Raw genomic sequence first — 18,829 nt, forward strand, 5'->3', positions numbered from 1 at the left:
TAAGGGTAAAGAAAGGGGCAGAGAAGGTGTTAGTGGATTCGGTGTAAGGAAGGACACTGAAAACATTAAATTTCAGCATTAAAGTCATACATTCCTTGTCTGCTGCTTAGATAAACAGATATCTGGAAAGTTGATAAAGAAGGCACTGTAAAATATTCCCGACACAAGGGAATATGATTTTTACTAAATAAATCTATCTTAGTATTATATATCTTGAGAAAAAAATGTTTGACCTAAATGTTTTATTTATTTATTTACTGTAGTTATAACCCAAATCAACTAGGATTCTGGGCAGTGAACCACACAACTAGTGTATACAGTTAAAGCCATAATATAATATCCAAACAAATTAAAATTAAATATACAAGGAGCACTAGGACAAACTAGAGGCCAAATGCCCACTGGACTAACAGTTTTAACTTGCCTCCTAAATACAAGGAGGGAAGGAGGTACCTGTGATGGAATGTATCTACGAGGAGGAGGGTGATGTGGGAGATCAAGGCTATCAGGAGGGAGGGGGTGCATTCCAGGAGGGGAAAGGAGATAAAAGACAATGCAGTCCTCAAGGGGTGTGTGGCAAGCATAAGACGTTCAGGATAGCCACTCCCTAGAATCTCCCAGGGTATATCCACTAGTTGCTGTAGTATAGATTTACTTTGGCAAGATTCTGTCTATAAGGTGTAAGCAAATAAAGGAACTATACTCGACTGGACTGTTTCACCATTGCTCTTGGGCTGGGCCTGACATAAATCGTACCAAGCAAATTCTATACTACAGCAAGTAGTGGATATACCCTGGGAGATTCTAGGGAGTGGCTATCCTGAACGTCTTTTGCTTCCCACACTCCCCTTGAGGACTGCATTGTCTCTTATCTCCTTTCCCCTTCTGGAATGCACCCCCTCCCTCCTGATAGCCTTGATCTCCCACATCACTCTCCTCCTTGTAGATACGTTCCATCACAGTACCCTCCTTTCTGGAGTAGGGTGTTCCAAAGAGTAGGGGCCAACTGTGAGAAGGCCTGTTGTTTGGCCCACTCCCTATGAATCTTGCAGAGTGTGGGGGACCCTCAACAGGCCCCCTCTAGGTGTTTGCATTGGCTGAGCAGGTTCTATCCTGGCATGGTTTGTATAACATAATCTGGGGCAGTGCTGTTAAGGGCTTTAATTAAAAGTGGTGACTAGCACTTCAGCTGGGCTCAAAAACTAGCAGGAGCTAGGCTAGCAATTGCAGGGTAGATGCATTTCTCCCTAATGAGATTGTCTTGTCAGGAACCTTGCCAGCGCATGTTGAATCAGCTGTAGCTTCTGACTGATCCCCACGGTAGAGTACATGTATGATGATCAGGGCAGGGGCCACTATTTCAAGACATCCTGGTCAAGGTAGCAGCATAACTGGCATAGAGATCAAAACTGAGCAAAGGCCCCTCTGGCTGCCCCTTTCACGTGCTATTTCAGCAAGACGCAAGGTCCCCCACATTACACAGCAACTCTTTTGGCGGGAGCCTTATCCCATCAAGAGTAATTACTGAGACCAGTGTTAAAGGAATGCTGTGATGTTTTCTGGCAAAAAGCAGCTTGGACTTCACAGAGTTTAGTCTGAGCTTGTTTCATCCCATCCAGATCCTGACCACCTCCAGGCACTGATTCAGGATTTCCATGGCATCTCTATCTTGACTTGAGCAATTATACATTGCTCGACCATAACAATGTATGATTAGCTGTCCTTGGTATATTGTTAATACCTTACCCTGAACCAGTGGACAACCTTTCCCGATAGCTGCATGTAGATATTAAATAATACAGGGGAAAGGACCAAGCTCTGGGGAACCCCACTGTCAGCCCTTCAAGGTAGTCCGGACAGGAAATCAAAACCATCAGTACTAATACTAACTTTATTGTAAGGTTACAGTAACAGAATCTTGCAAGTCCAAAAGCATCCCCCCTCCCCCTGCGGCTTTTACTTTCCAGAGAACTAGGGAGGGTCCCTTCTGAGATGCTTTCTCCACCTCCATCCCTCCTTTGGACTCAGATTTCATTTATCAGGCCATTGTCTAGGCTGCAACTCTTCTTCTTGTCTCCCAAGACTATTCTCACAGCCCATTACACCCACAGTGGAGCTCCCAAGGGCTTACTCATTAAACCCCCAGCACTACCAGCTGGACCTGGCCACTGAGATAGGAACAGAACCACCAAAGAATGATACCCAAACTCCCAACTGTTGTAAGTAGTTCAACAGGAAACAGAATCAAGCTCCACTGAGACACTTAAAGAAGACCACAATGGGTGCACTCACATCTAGATCCCAACAAAGGTCATTCAACAGAATGACCAACACTATCTCTGTCCTATGACCAGGCTTGAAAATTAACTGAAAAGAATCCAGGTAATCCATTTCTTTCAAGATCCTCTGAAGTTGAACTGCCACCACTTCTCCACAGCCTTCCCCAGGAAAGGGATGTTGGAGAATGGGAAAAGTTGTCAAGAACTTGCTGGGTCCAGGGAAGGCTTCTTTGGGTAAGTGTCATTACACCTTTCCTCAAAGAAGCATTAATAGTCTCTAGGATCTAACCATACAAACTCTGCTTGCTGCCTGGAGAGCCAAGAAGGGCATGGGTTAATTCTAAAAGTGGTAGTGTTCAAACCACAATGGACCCTGTCCACTTCCTCAAACTACAAGCTCAAAAACATCCTGAATGACTCCTCAAGACCTTGCCCTGCCATTGTGGTATAGCTGGTGTGGAAACCAGAGCAGATACAAATGACTATCTGCTAGGAAACCTGGCAACTTCATCCAGTGTGCCTTTTGGAGCTGTTGTTCACCCATCCTTCCCCAGAACAGTCTGGGTTAAACAGAACAGAGCTGCTAGTTGGGAATCTGAGGACCAAATAAGCTTGAGGGAGAATGAATGCTTTGCCAATCTTATTGCCACTGTGTAGGCTCAAACCTGAGCTCTTACCAGCTCTCATTTGTGTCCATTTCTGGTTTTATGCCAGTGTTACTCCAGGAGTCTCTTCAGTCACTTCATTTCCCTTAACTCATCAGTAAACCAAAGAGCTCACTGTATAGAATAAGGAAGATGACTCTGATGGAAATATGCAGAAGCTATTACCTAGCAAAAAGGACTGAAACATTTTATAGGCAACGAGCAATGAGGTAACATTCAGAAGTGGCCCAGGTAGATGCCTCCCTAATTCACTGGAGTGTAGGGGGAGGAGGTGCAATACAGCAGACCTTCAAGACTCTGTTATTATAGCAAATCTCAATAAAAGTTTTTTTAGCCTTCCTCTGGAGTTGATTTCCTGGTCTGGTCTATATGGTGGGGCTGACACTCATTAGGATTGGTAACTGGAGGGAGGCCATACTGGGGCACTTGTATCAAGTGCTCTGGACACCTCCAGATTCCACAGGTTGACCAGGCATGAGACAAAACTGCCCACCAGATTATTGGGGATCCTCCCTCAGAACTGTCTGGAAACCATCTGGATCCATTAAGTGCCTTGGCAGTCTAAAGTAATGGGTCTGCCATTCTTTCTGAGGTTCAAGGCAGCTGTGATCTGCAGTTTGACAAGGAAGTGACTATGGCAAAGAACAAATATCTATGACTTACATCTCCATCTTCAGATCATGTTTCTTCTGCACTAAACTAAAGACCAGGTCTGGTATGTGCTGAGCCATATGCATCAGGGCCACAATTACCTATGACAAGCCCATAGTCAGCATGGAGGCCACAAACTCATAAGCTATGCTGCTTCTCCCCTAGAGTATGGAGGTTGAAATTGCCCAGGAGCAATAGCCTTGGAAACTACTACCAGCCTAGAGACAATGTCTGTGTTCTCAAGTTTAGAAGAGAAGATGGTATTATCTGTTGTTAAATATCTGTCAAATACTAAAAGCCACTTCACCTATCCAAAATGGAAAACTGAATTGCCTTTGATTACTGTGTCATTTGGAGTGACCTGGAAAGGAGTTAATCTGTGGAAAAGAAATGGTAGTGATTTGATTGGATGAATGTTGTGCTAAGTTTATAGAGCCAGTTTGGTTCTAGTGGATAAGGTACCAGGCTAGGAACCAGGAGACCATGAATTCTAGTCCCATCTTAGGCACAAAGCCAGCCGGGTGACCCTGGGCCAGCCACTCTCTCTCAGCCCTGGAAAGGAGGCAAGTGAAAGCCACTTCTGAAATCTTGCCAAGAAAACTGCAGGGACTAGTCCAGGTAGTCACCAGGAGTCAAGACTGACTCGAAGGCACCAAAATAAATTAATAATGTAGCTTTTAGTAGTTAAGGTGTTGGACTAGGAGTGCAGAGGTCCTGGTTTTGGTCCACCCTCAGCCACAGAAGCTCCCTGGATATTTTGGGGTACTTATACCCTCTCAGCCCAATCTGCTTCAAAGAGTCAATGTTACGAGATTTTTGAATATAGGTAAAATTTAATCAGGCAAAACTAGAGTGGGTTGTGTGGCAGATGTTTGTGATAAAAAAGGAGATAGGTTTTTTTTTGTTTGTTTAATTATTGCTCTACTTTGTTATTTATTACTCAATTGACTGAAATCTGTTGTGGCAGTCCATACTTATGACTAATTTAGTGTAGCTGTTTTGCATTACCAGCTTAACTTGTAAGTATATTGAGAAACAAGTCCTTGGGGTTCTCTGAGCTTGGTTCTTTTCCTGCAAACATTTCATTACCCGGCTAGGTAACACCTTCAGTGCTGGAATGGGATGGGGTTTGCTCTCTGTTTATATACTGTGGCCTGCCTTGCCAGTGCTGGTGAGGGTGGGGATTTTGTTTTGTTCCTCTGGTAGTTCCTTGATTAGGGTATTGTTTGCTGCTTGCTTGTGTGCCTGGTGGTAACCTCTGCTTATCTGGATGATAATTGCTGGTGAGGAGCTGTTCTGGTCTTTTGTCTCTTTTGAATAGCGTGTAGGAAAGAGACCACCTATACAACATGTTCCAACAAAATGGATATCCATGCAACTTTATCAAAAAGTGCCTGATCATTCAACCTACTACAACACAAACAACACAAACTATGAAAAGGATCACACTTCCATACATCAGAAACTTCTCAGAAACCACCAACAGACTATTACAACCACATGGCATCTCCGTGGCACACAAACCAATGAAAGCCCTCCAAAATATCTTAAGTAAACCAAAAGACCCAATAGCCCAAGAAGAAAAAACAGGAGTCATCTACAACATACAGTGCAAGGACTGCAACAAACACTATGTAGGATAGACAGGCAGAAGACTGGCAGAGAGCATCCACGAACACCAACTAGCAGTCAGAAGACATGATGAAAACTCCTTAATCTCACTACATATGGACAGATATAACCATAGCTTTAACTGGGGAACTGTCAGCATTTTAGACCAAGCAAAATCCAAAAATGCAAGGGAATTCTTGGAAGCTTGGTATTCAGACAAGGCAGCAGTTAACAGACACATAGAGATAAACAGCGTCTACACACTATTCAAAAGACCAAAAGGCCTCACCAGCAATCATCACCCAGATAAGCAGAGGTTACCACCAGGCACACAATCAAGCAGTGAACAATCCCTAATCAAGGAACTACCAGAAGAACAAAACAAAACCCCCACCCCCACCAGCACTGGCAGGGCATGCCACAGTATATAAACAGAAAGCAAACCCCATCCCATTCCAGCACTGAAGATGTTACCTAGCCGGGTAATGAAATGTTTGCAGGAAAAGAACCAAGCTCAGAGAACCCCAAGGACTCCACAGTTCAACCCTGAGCTACACATATTCGCCTCCATTAGAAACAAATCTCATTGACCACTGCAATACTAGTTTGCCTCAGTTCTAACTTTCGCCACACTCAGCTTCTGTATGCTATCTCAAAAGAGCATTCAAAACACCACACACTTCTTTTTTATATACATCTACTTTGGTTTCTACAATGTGGTTATCTGTGGCAACTAGATCATCTTGGAAGGATTCTGCCTGAAGGTAGAGGGTGGGATTTGATTATCTTTGAGTGTCTTTTGGATTCTGACTTTGTATGAATTCAAAGTGTTATTGATTAAACTGGAAAACTTACCACAAGGTAACAAATGAATCCAAATACTATTAAATAAAGAATGGCTGACTATGAGGGACTATGTTCCTTAATAGGCAAAGAAAGTGAATTACAATAAAACAATTCTAGTATAACTCTTTGCTTTGTTGCAGGTATTCATTACTAATGGCTGGATTTCTGATTTGGTTATTGTTGTGGCTATTACAAACCGTGAGGCCCGTTCCCCTGCTCATGGCATTAGCCTCTTCCTAGTAGAAAATGGTATGAAAGGCTTTGTCAAAGGGCGTAAGCTTGAAAAAATAGGACTTAAAGCACAGGTGAGTCCCAGGGAGTTGCTCTAATAAATATGTGTAGTAAACTCATTGAGTAAACTCAGTTGAAATGTATTTCAGTTATAATTGCATTAGACAGCAAGCTAGGTGTATTTGCCAGATGGCTGCAGCAGCCTGCATCCTAATCATACAGTTTCCATAGCTGTGTTTCCCCCCATGCCTGTGAGCTTTCTCTTGATAAGCTATGGAACCCAAGAGGGCATTCTGCTCAGCTGGGTCCAGTGGCAGGAAGAGTTGGCTGCTCATGGCTTTGCCACATTCAAGTATAGAGTAGAGAGTGAGGAGAAGCCTGACTGCAACCTCAAAAAGGAGTGCAGGGATATCATATTGCTCAAAGGTGGAGGACAAGGGCTTGGGCTGATAGCTTCTGGGAAAAGAAAGCAGAGCTGCAGAAAGAATTGCCTCCCATCACCCATATCTTACCTGTGTTAAAATGAGATTGTTTCCATCCCTCATCACAAGCCAGTAGAATAAATACAGGATGACACAAACATGATTTCCACTGTCGTATGTTATTTGGGCCTTAGAATTTGGCTACGGAAGGTAGTCACTTTGATAAACAGTTTCTTCCCACCATTTTGCAGCCCTTGTGAGCCCACAGCACTTCTTTAAGAGATAAGTATTACGATACAAGGTTTAAGGAACACAGGCAAATATGTGGCTTTGTTACTTAAAATTAGGACACGGCTGAGCTATTTTTTGAAGATGTCCGCTTGCCTGCCAGTGCGCTACTTGGCCAGGAGAACAAAGGCTTCTATTATCTAATGTTAGAGCTTCCTCAGGTAAGACACACATGAAACCGTGCTGAGATATAAAACCACACTGAAGGATAACACAAAGGCGTCATTTGTCACTGCAACTATCTGCCAGCAACAATTATGCTAGATGACATTTGATCTTCTACGCAAGATGTTGACAGCTACCACCTGCTGATTTCAGTGTGGAAACCTTGCACCCAAAATGATTTTCTCTTGTGTTACAGACCTGAGCTTTAATATAACACATTGCAATATATGAAGAAAAGGTTTGGGAACTATGCCTGGGAATGTTAATATTTTAATATTAAAATATGTAGTATCAGTTCTTACTCCTGTTCTGTAGCTATGGTACAGATATTTTGGAAGCAAAACAGTTTTTACTGGGGCCTTCCCCCATCTTTCTTTTCTTCTTTCTGTGTAAATCACGGTCTTTGTAGACTTGAGTAATGGAAACATGAAGTCTGTGTAGTGTCAGGAAAAGCTATCTCCCTGTCATTAACTCTCAAAGGGGAGGAAATTGAAGCTTCAGGAGACTGCAGCTGAGCCTGTCTTGAGTCCAAAGTGAAACATATTTTGCCCCTAGTAAAGCATCCTTTTAAAGCTCCAAAGAAGGTGCTGATTTGTTTTAGCATTTTCTGTCCTGTAGAATGTTTTTTCCCCACAGGTCACACTTTCTGTCACCAATTTAAAATGCCAAGTTATTACTTGAAACCAGTGTTAAGAAGGGCCTTTTTCTCTCAGCACACACAAAAATAGAATTAATGCTTCAAAAGACTTCACTTCACTCAGTTCTCTTAGATAGGCATTTGTCTTACATTCCGTTTTTGTCCCTCTGTCTCATAATTTTTTTGCAGGGGAGGGCATAATACTGGAAGTGATTTTGAGTGTTTCCATCTGAGTCTTTCCTTTGGGAGTGTTATTTCCCCAATATGATTTATGCCTTCGTGTAGAATACTAACAGTTCAAGAGGTTCATATACTTTTACACAGTAGCATTGGGCAGAGAGTCAAAGCACAAAGCTTAGACATATTATGTACACCTCAAGTCTGTTGGCCCCTTCTCACCCCTGACTTCTATGTGCTGATCAAAACTTCTGCATACCATAATCACAGATTCCTCTCCCAATTATTCCAGGGATGTAGCACATTCTCAAAATATGTCCACATTGTGCTATACATTCATTAGTCCCTGTACAGACTGGATCTCAGACTTGTGACTCAAAAGAGTAGAACCAGTAAGTACAATTTTGAACTCCTCTGCCACCTGTAAAGACTACATATTTTTACTCTGTATAAAAGTTATGTTGATGTTACAGGCCAGAATATTAAATATTACAATTTGCATCTGGGGCAAGTCAAATGATTTGAGAGCTCTCCTTCCCCCAGTCCTACATTTAATATATTAGACTCAAAAGTGCACTGCAAAGCAGAAATTAAGGTCTACTATTGAAATAATTACCAGACTGATTTAGACCCACATTCATCTTTATAAACCAGAAAGTTTTTTAAAGCCAGTGATGCAAGGACAAGGAGGTATCAAACATAAGAATGTGTAGAGAAATAATGATTTTTTTTTTTTCATTTAATAATGAGCATGTCTGAGAATGTCCTTTCCCTCTTATCTTTCAAGGAAAGGCTCTTGATTGGTGATATGGCAATTGCTAGCTGTGAATTCATGTTTGAAGAAACAAGAAACTACGTTAAACAACGAAAAGCTTTTGGGAAGACTATTTCACATTTACAGGTGAGAATTTAGGGATACCTGCTTCCTCAGTAATATCTTTTAATCTAAAATCCCTGCATTACTTCCATTTTAGGTTCAGACCTGGTTTTGGAATGGAAACAGGCCTAGTCACCTGATGAACGATATACAATGAGGGAAATCAACCCTTTGTGTTTCTGAAACATTTGTCTGGAAGGGGATTTCAGGGTACCAGGTTGCTGTGGCTCTAGTTCTTTCTGCTGAATTCAGGCTGAGGACTGCTATTTGGCCTTATGGTTTCTAGGACTCTTGGGGCTTTATTTTGTCCCATGTGTGTGGATTGTTTCCAGCTTTTTCTTTTTTCAGAAAGTGACTTGGAGACTTTCTGAGGTTTCTCAATTTATTACTGAAAATCAGAAATGTTCCATATGAAATGCATTGTTGTATCGGACCCTTATGCTTTAGACTAACAGTTAAAAATAATTAGATGTATTGCTGACATTTTGAAAGGAAGCCAGAATAATATCCTTTCTTTGGAAGCACGTCTTAAACAAATTCAGCCTGGTGCTGGGAATTGTAACTGCTGAGTGTGGAATTCTGTGTTTATAATTCTGCATGATAACATTTTCATTTCCAGGATTTCTTAGGGATGGGAAAAGGTCTTTCAGCCAGTTTATAACATCAGTATGTGTGTGGACTTGCTTCTTTTTACAAATTCCTGACTCAGAAAAGCAGAAGAAATCCAGTTTCAGAAATAATGAGTAGTTTTCAGACACTTCTGAGGTGTTCTTTGGGGAAATGAGTTTGTGAGGAAGTTGTACTTCCTTTTCAAACATGACCAGTAAAAATATTTTTAAAAAGAAAAATGGATCACCACTTCTTGGTGAACTCATTGGAGGGAAGAATGCATATTGAATAGGAGGCAGATAGGGAGACAATGAAAATTGCTAGTCAGGACAACTTGGGAAAGGAGATGGGACTAAACAGAGAGTTAGCATGAGAAAACAGTGCTAGTGGGGAGTTGGATGGCAGACAGAAGCAGAGATAAGAAAAAAATGATTAACTGTATGAACATTGCCCTTCATATGAGATTAACCTAATTTTCTGACTATAATAGGAAAAAAGAAAAATACTGGTGTTCTTTCCAGGAACAAAGCTAATGTACTGTCAAGATTAATTAGATATAAGGTGCCTCTGTTCAAGATCAGTTTTACTGACCTGGCTAAAATTTACACTTGTGAAAGTTTTGTGTTGTGCAGTTAAACTAGGATATTTGAAAAAGATTATTACCATTGGTGATTCTGAACAATACAGTAGTCTTCATAGAGATAACATCCTTTCACAATCTAATATATAACTAATGCTGTACCTACTGAAGTCAGAAGGAATTGTGGTGGTGTCCCGCTTCCCACCAAATAAATATTAAGGCCTAAAATGTTTTTTACATAGTTTCAATGTGGTTAAGGTGCCAGTTTGCTTTGGGCCAGTGAATACATTATAAATTTTGAAGAAGTTCTATGGGCACTGTCTTTGAACATAAAAGTATTTTTGCAAAGTATTACAAACTGTCACAGGGATATAATTGGGATGTGCATAATGTGTTGTAAACACCGGAAAATAACACATTGTACCTTTTCTTTTCTAACTGGAAGACTGTGCAGCACAAGTTAGCAGAACTGAAAACACAGATTTGCATAGGTCGGACATTTTTGGATAATTGTATTGATCTTCATTCACGGAAATGCCTGGATTCTGTTACTGCTTCAATGGCTAAATACTGGTATGTCTATTAAATAAGAACTTAATTTCATATATGTGTGCTCTAAATCTGAATAGTGACAATGAATATAATCTCATACTGTACTCAAGAATTACAGGCACAGACATTTTCTGCAGAAAATTCAAATGGGTTACCCTTTTTTCAGTTCTATTTTATTGCTTTCACTCACAATTTATGTCTGCATGTTTGTATAAATAGTCTTAAATGAGCACTCCTGCCTTGGCTTTAAACAGGATTTCCTTAGAATCATAGTTGGAAGTGATTATAGAAATAATCTAGTCCAACTCCCTCCTCAATACAGAATCCATCAGAGCATCTCTGATAGTTGACCACCCAGCCTCTGTTAGAAGACCTCTAGTGAAGGAGAACTCATATGTCACATGGCAGCCCATTCCACGGGCTGACAGCTTGTCCACTGAGGAAGTTCCTCCTGATGTCTAGCTTGAAACTCCTTCCTTGTTTTTTACCCATTGGTTCTGGTCTTGCCCTCTGGGGCAATGTTCAATAAATCCATTCTCTTTTCTGTATGATGACACTTCAGATATTTGAAGATTGCTATCGTATCTCCCTTGGCTGTCTTTTCTATAGGTGAAACGTGTCCACATCACTGAACTGTCTCTCATAGGGTTTGGTTTTCAGATTTTTCACCTTCTTGGTAGCCCTCCTCTGAACCTCCTCCGATTTGTCATTGTCTGCATCCAGAATTGCACTCAGTACTGCAGATGGGTCTGATCAGGGCAGAGTAGAGTAGGACAATGATCTAGACTCTCTACACCTGTTTACGCATCCCAACAGAGCATTTGTCTTTTTTAGCAGCTGTATCACACTCCTAGCCCATATTTAACTTGACACCTTTGTAAAAGTTAAAATAGACTTCTCAGATTACTAAGGAAGTAGAATATGAAAACTTAGATTTGCTAACATGTAAACACATGAAATTTTAAAGTGGAGTGTGTTACATTCACTCCCAAGTTTGGTTTATGGTCACTCACTCACACACTTATAGCCCTGTTGAGGCACATGGATCTTGTAAGCCCCCCTTGCTTTCTACTTGGGTTTTCCAGATAGGTACAGCTAGACACACACACACACACACAGCCCTGGTCAACAGCCAGGAAATAATTATGGACAAATCACTTCCAACTGAACACTGAGGCACATCAGGTTCTTTGGAATACAGGTAATCCTTGACCTACAACCATTCGATTGGCGACTGTTTGAAGTTACAACAGTGCTGAACGAATGGTGGTTACAACCAGTCCCTGGAATTCCGGCTGTCCCAGCACCCCTGCAGTCATGTGATTGTGATCTGGGTGCTTGGCAACTCGTTCGCACTTATGATCGGTTGCCAAGCACCCTGCAATCATATGATCACCATTTGCAACCTTTCCTGCCAGCTTCCCCAGAAAATCAATGGGGAAGCTGGCAGGGAAGATTGCAGGTTGTTAAGATAAGTCTCCACACACCCTCCCCAGCCCCTCTGTGGTTGCGCCTAGCTGGCCATTCGCAACCTTCCATGCACCCTCCCCAACCCTCACCACTGCAGCCCTGCACACACTCCCCAACCTGTGCTGCACCCTCACGCACCCTCCTTGACCTGTGCTGCACCTCTCACGCACCACCTCACCCCTCCCCTCATACCTTCCCACGTGCTCTCACCACACTGCGCGGTGCCTCTTGTGCACCCTCTGCAACCCTTCCCATCCTACACTGCGCCTCTCGCGCACCCCCACGCACTCTCCCTGACTCTTGCCACTGCACCCTTGTGCACCCTCCCCAACCCACACTGTGCCTCTCACACACTCCCTTGCACCCTCCCCAACCCTCTCTGACCCATGCAGCGTCTCTCGCACACTCTCCCCAACCTTTGCGGCACCTCTTGCACACCCTCTCACACCCTCCCCAAGCTGCATGGCGCCTCTCATGCACCCTCCCTGATCCTCCCACACACCATCTTGCTCCCTCCCCTATCTGGCAGCAGCCACTTACCTGCCTGCTGCCTGGGACTTGCAACTTCCTGCCAGATTCCCCACTGTCTTTGGTTGTGGGAAGCTGGTAGGAAGTTGCCTCACCTAATGACTGTGGGATTCCGTTAATGACAGCAACCAGGACTGCAGGGATTGCCATTGCTAAGTGATGCAGTTGCGCTTTACAACCTCATCGCTTAGCAATGGAAATTCCAGTACCAAATGCCGTCGTAAGTCAAGGACTACCTGTACACCGAGACCCAGTGAATTTAAAATAGCAGCAAAACTTTAATGGTTACAATGTACACTTGCTCTTTCTCATACACATGCACACACACTCATTCCCACTTACCTGTGTCCTTCTCAACTAGGCTACCAGGCACTAGGTAGAAGGAAGAAAGTTACCAAGTCTGGATTCAGGACGACTCAAGGAGTGGCCAGGCTTTAGGACCTCTTTTTATCCCCAAAAGTTTTTGCTTTGTTGATTAGCTGGGATTGTTTTTTTTTCCATGTGCTCAGGCCCAACTTCCTTTGTCTGGTTCAGGTGACATGTTTTCTTTGTTTCCGTAACAATTTGCTTCCTTGTTATCTACCTCCCCAGAAGGGATCTTTTAGGCAAGATTCCTGGCTTTTTGTCCTCCCTCCTTATGTGCCTGCTTCGTCTTTAGTTATGGCAGCTTCAGCCTAGTCTCACAAGTGCCTAACCAGTTTTCTTCCTAAACAGTCAGCACTTAGGATGCACTCAGGCCGTCACCCTAATGTGAGAGCCTGAGAAGAGAATAAGAAAAAATAAAAGCTTTCTACTGCTGGTGCCCTAAGAAATGGAGGTGAATAACAGGTATTATTCTGATGTTGAAAACTGCAGTGCTCATGGCATCTTTATATTCTTATATAAAAAACATTCTAGTAAGTGCAAGCTTTATATGAGCTTATTAAGATTTTTCATATAAGGCAGAGAAGCCACTATAGCAGGAGCTGACAGAGGAACCAACTTTCCACCGATAAGAGAGTTAAACAAGGAAGCAAGTACAATGGATCAGGATGACAACCCAGAAACAAGTTAGCCAGGAGATACACTGTACACTGGAACACAGAAATGTCTTTGAGGCCCTCACAGAAGAAACAGGCACCAGCCTTCAAGTGAAAAATAGAAACACCTCTGATCAGAAGACAGGAGGATGAATGCTGGAAGAGGAGAAGCCTTGAAAAAAAGACTAGAGGAGTCATGATAATTGATGACACAGCTACAAGGAACAGAAACAAATGTGTACTGATCAGAGCCACTGGCTTCTGAAATTTACTGTCTGCCAGGAGCACAGATTAGGAATGTCACAGGGTAATTCCGAAGATTTATCAAGTCCACTGACAATTATTGCTTTCTGCTAATCCATAAAGGGGCAGATGATACTAGCAAGAATAGGCCCAGCCATATCACTCTGAATTTTGAAGAACTGGGAAGGAAATTCAAGCAACAGAAACCAGCAATGTGGCTACCACAAAAAGCCTACTGTAGACAACAGGATGGTCTGAGGCCTAGAAACTTGGTTCTATGAATACAGGTTGAAGGAGTGGGGGGTGCTTATCCTTAAAGAAGAAGAAACTCAGACTGCGATAGCTTTCTTCGAATATCTGAAAGGATGTCATATAGGAAAGACCAGAACCTGTTGTTTAGAGTTTGAGATGGCACAGCATGGATTAATTGATTTAAGTTACATGCTGGTAGATTCCCATGGAATGTTAAGAAAAAATTGCTAACTGTATGCGTAGTTTGACTAGGGGTTCTTGTTCCTATATATTGGTTGTGTTCAGGCTGAAGCTCAAAAGTCATTTGTTGTGGATGCTTGAATTTGGATTCCTGCAAAGAACAGGAGGAAGGACCTCAATGGCTCCTTCCAGTTTCGTGAATTTCTTTAGTTTTACTGCAGGAAAACAAAAGAAGATCAGCAGGTTGGGGAGATTAAATTGCAAGATAACAAAAATACAGAGAAGGATTTTTTTCAGGTTATTGCACAGCACATAGACAATTTGACAACTACATAATGCCATTCAGAGCAGCACTTGTAATATCTAAAAATATTGCATTAGATGAAGAATACCAGTTTCTGTGACATTTATTAGTTTGATTGGAGAAATGCATTATCCTTAAGAATAATTTGATACCATGATCAAGGGTTTATCCTGAATAAATGTATTTATTATATTATAAACTCATCTTAAAAAGCAGCAAAGATTCAGGCTGCATGCTCAGAAAGCAATTCAAAGTTATGAATTAACTTTAAAATAAAAGACTTTTGGGGCCTTTACTGGAAATGATTAGGTTATTTAAATATAGGATACTGCATTGATTTGAAAGAGAGATGATTAATTGGCAGGCTTTCAGTTGAACTGGATTATTGGCTGATTTCATAGGAAAGATTTTGTTATACTTTTCTGAGGTGGACAAAAGAGTCAACATTCTAACTGATTCCTGGGAGAAAAATGACTATTATATTAAAACTTTGAATTCTATAAGAATACAAAATGAAAGAGCTAAAAATCTCTTGGGTCCATTACAAATCACTTAAAATGAATGAAATAAATAGTTCTTTACCAGTGTATTAAGTACATAGAGTTTTCTATTTTTGTCTAAATCTGACTGGAAAAGCAGCTCATTGCTATATAAGATAGCTTTACCTAGACTACAGTTCCATTTTTTATTAGTCAGAAATGGGCCTTGGAATTTTTGCTGTTACATATTAACATTTGTTTCACCAAAGCTAGACAAGTGAAAACATCCAAGGGAATACTGTGTACTGATGCCAGATTAAATTAACTACATGAGTAAAAGAAGTGAGATATAAGATTAAGAGAAAGAGCAGAACACATTTTTCTTGAGATGTTTGTCTCTTACAAAAATTAGTAAGAGAAACCCAAAGATAAAAGTCCAGATGAGAGATTTCCAGTAGTATAAAATAATGTTGGACTGAAATATCTGATAGAGAAGCAATTGTACTTAGCTGTAATAAAAGGAAATCACCATTCATCTATCTGCAGTTGTGTATACCTATCTGCTAGCATTTCCAGCAATGTGTAGAATGTATAATGATAGTTGTGCCTACATATTTTGGGTATTGCAACCCATGATGTTCTTATCTTACTCTCCAATGTAATCTTTAAAGCACCCTTCTTATAGTTGTTTCTCTTTTACTTGATTGAATTTGGTTTTAGCTATGTTCATATAGCCCTGTGGAGGTTTTACTATTGAATAGAAAATCTCCTGGTACAGATAATTTTTGCATACTTTAAACTGATGTAGAAAACATTTTCAGTTAGGTGATAAACAGTTAAACTGTTTGGATTGAACATTTATGTAAAATGAATATCTTGTTGAATTTAAATCTACATTTAAAACACTTCCTTTGTAAAATTGCCATTGCCAAAATTGGATTTTGAATCTTATATAAATTATTGTGTGTGTGTGTGTTATCTGTTAAAACTTGTAATTTTTTTTTAAATAATGTAACTAGATAAATAATTATAAGTGATAATTTCAGCTAGTTTTTGGAGTATAATAATTCAAACAGTTTAGAAACAGACTTATCTGTCTATGCTATAAGGGCTTCCGATCTCCAAAACAATGTGGCTACTCAGTGCTTGCAGCTTCACGGAGGATGGGGATATATGTGGGAGTACCCAATTGCAAAGTAAGTTTCTCTTTTTTATTCTGCCAATCATGCAGTTTAATTCAACGAACTGAGCATAAGTACTTCAGGTATCTTTTACTTTTCCAGTCAGCATACTGTATAAGATGTAAGTAGCAAGCTCAAGTTTTTATAACTGTTAAATCTTCAGATAGTTTGAATTTCCATTTGTCCTCAACCTTATGGTCCCTTTATTACTTTGGGTATTTAATTTTATTATACGTTAGCTGTTTTAAGTACTTCTATAAGATCTGTGTTATATTAGTGTCCAATAATTAAATACTGTGGGTTTTTTGGGATCAGTAGAATTTTGGGTGTTGTGGTTACCATCACAAAATGTCTGACATGGGGAATGTGCCCATTCACAAAATTACTCCTGTAATTGGTGTGATCAGTTCGTCTTGTACAGGAAGGCAAACTGGTTGATCGCTTTTCAGACACAGAAAACCCACAAACACAGCTCTTTCCCTGCTTTTCCTTCCCAGCCTTGACATTTAACAGAAGAGAGAGATTATTTTATATGTTTTATTATAATTTTAAAAGGATTGAAACTATTTAATGTTGTACATGGTATGATAGGTAGTATATAAATATTTTAAATACATGAATAAGTTTTTCATGCCACCTGTTTTAGCCTCACTTCTCATTTCTCTGATTTTCTACACATTACCCTACCATACTACTACTACGCCTGATTGAAAGTCATCCCCAAATCTGTCTTCATGTTCTCAGCATTAGCTGCTTTGCTAGAGCTATTTCCCTTTCTTTCTTCCTTTTGTTTTGGGTCATCCAAACTCTCTTCCATTTTGTCTTTTTACTAAGCAGCAAATGTGAATCTTATTTTCTTTCTTTTTTCTTCCTTTTTTCCCATTCTGAGCTTTAACAATTATACTTGTCATCTTCATTCCCAAGAAGCTTTGGGTCATATTTTAGGAACATTTAGGAACATTTTAGGAACATTCTGGGAAATGAGGTTGCAGAAACTCAATATTTGTATTAGAAGCTATCTCAGAAGCTATCAAATCACCATTAACAAGATCAGTTAAGAGTATATCTTGGTAGGAAAAGATATATCCTATGATGTAGATATTTATTAGTATTGGTATGCTTCACTTTACATGCTTCATCACCTTTTTTTCCAGAGCTTTTGTGGATTCTCGTGTTCAGCCAATCTATGGTGGTACCAATGAAATAATGAAAGAACTCATTGCAAGAGATATTGTAAGCAACAATTAGATGCAATTCCATTTTGTCTGACAGAAAATTAAATCTCGCAAAAAGAAAATTATGGAGGACAACTTATGTCTAACTGAAGAAGTAGAATAATCTTTTAAAAGCTGTAAAACATTAATAACGAAGACTGTGTGTTTCTCAGGTTAACCTTTAATGTTTAATATTAAATCAATGTCTTTCTTTAGTGATATAAATTCAAACACATTGAACTGTGCAAGACACTATGTTGTATTTTTAACAATTCTAAAAGTTCTGAAGTTAAACTCTTGCAAACTGGATGCAATGCATTGTAGCCCTATGCTCAGAATTAACACATTTCATATTGGAGAAATTTTGGGGTGGCAGAAGGAAAAAGGAATACCAACTGTAGAAACTTATATAATGGATTTTTTCAAACTAATGGAATCTGAATGTACTTCTAGTTCATTTTCTTTTTTCCTTTTAAAATATTGCATATATTGTAATCTTCCTAACATATTTCTGAACTGACACAAAATATAATTATACTTCTATTGATGAAGCCAAAAAAATTGCATTTGCCTTTTTTGTAGCTAGATTACGCTGCTGAATCATAATCAGCTGGCAATCAACTGCTATTCTAAAATTGTTTTTCACAAATTCACAAAATTCACAAATATTCAAAATATTACCAAGCCAGGTATCCTTGTGTACTATATCTATACAGTTGATCTGTGTTTCCTAAGTATTCTGAGCATTCATTCTGTTACTTTCAACCAATTTATTCTTAGGATTATTTTGTATTTTATCTCAGCCTTCTTGAGAATTAGTTATCCCACCCAATTTCTCTCATTGCAATTTTAATAATTTAGTTATATTAAATAATTAAGGTAAGATGATGCACTGAGGATGGATGGATGGATGGATGGATGGATGGGCGTGTGCGTGTGTGTGTGTGTGTGTGTGTGTATTTACACTGACAGGATCCAAGATGTCTGTACCAAGAAAAAATTACTGGAGTCATAGTGAATAGTTCAGTGAAGATGCAACAGCTGTGAAAAGGGAAATTTCATGCTAGGAATCATTAGGAAAGGGACTGAAAATAAAACTGCCAAAACTCTAAAGCTCTTGTACAAATGTATGATGTGTCTGAATATGGAATACCATGTACGGATCTAGTGTCCAGATTTGAAAAAAAGTTATAATAAGATAAAATACTCAGAAGAGTAAAACCCAAATGATTAGGGGGTTCAAACATCTTTATAAGAACATGCTAAAATGTTTGTCACTCTTTAGCTGGAGGGAGGACATAAACAAGGTGTATAAAATCATGCATGGCATGAGGAAAATGCAGAAGTTTTTATCCTCTGAAAACCCTAA

At 40.1% G+C, this 18,829-nt stretch overlaps 1 protein-coding gene across 1 annotated transcript in view; it reads left to right on the top strand.

Moving 5' to 3' along the window:
- ACADL (acyl-CoA dehydrogenase long chain) overlaps positions 1 to 18,011 on the top strand; it is a 29,951-nt gene extending 11,940 nt beyond the window's left edge. The window contains exons 6-11 of the mRNA XM_007421670.4: positions 6,193 to 6,357; positions 7,053 to 7,154; positions 8,760 to 8,873; positions 10,484 to 10,611; positions 16,175 to 16,261; positions 17,401 to 18,011. Coding sequence (XP_007421732.1) covers positions 6,193 to 6,357; positions 7,053 to 7,154; positions 8,760 to 8,873; positions 10,484 to 10,611; positions 16,175 to 16,261; positions 17,401 to 17,494 — 690 coding nt within the window. The 3' untranslated portion in view covers positions 17,495 to 18,011. The remainder of the gene's footprint in view (positions 1 to 6,192; positions 6,358 to 7,052; positions 7,155 to 8,759; positions 8,874 to 10,483; positions 10,612 to 16,174; positions 16,262 to 17,400) is intronic.
- Positions 18,012 to 18,829: the final 818 nt, after the last annotated feature.

Source organism: Python bivittatus, unplaced genomic scaffold, assembly GCF_059951505.1.
Source record: "Python bivittatus isolate LINGU-HERP-01145 unplaced genomic scaffold, Pbiv_v1 ctg000200_np1212, whole genome shotgun sequence".
Taxonomy (NCBI): Eukaryota; Metazoa; Chordata; class Lepidosauria; order Squamata; family Pythonidae; genus Python; species Python bivittatus.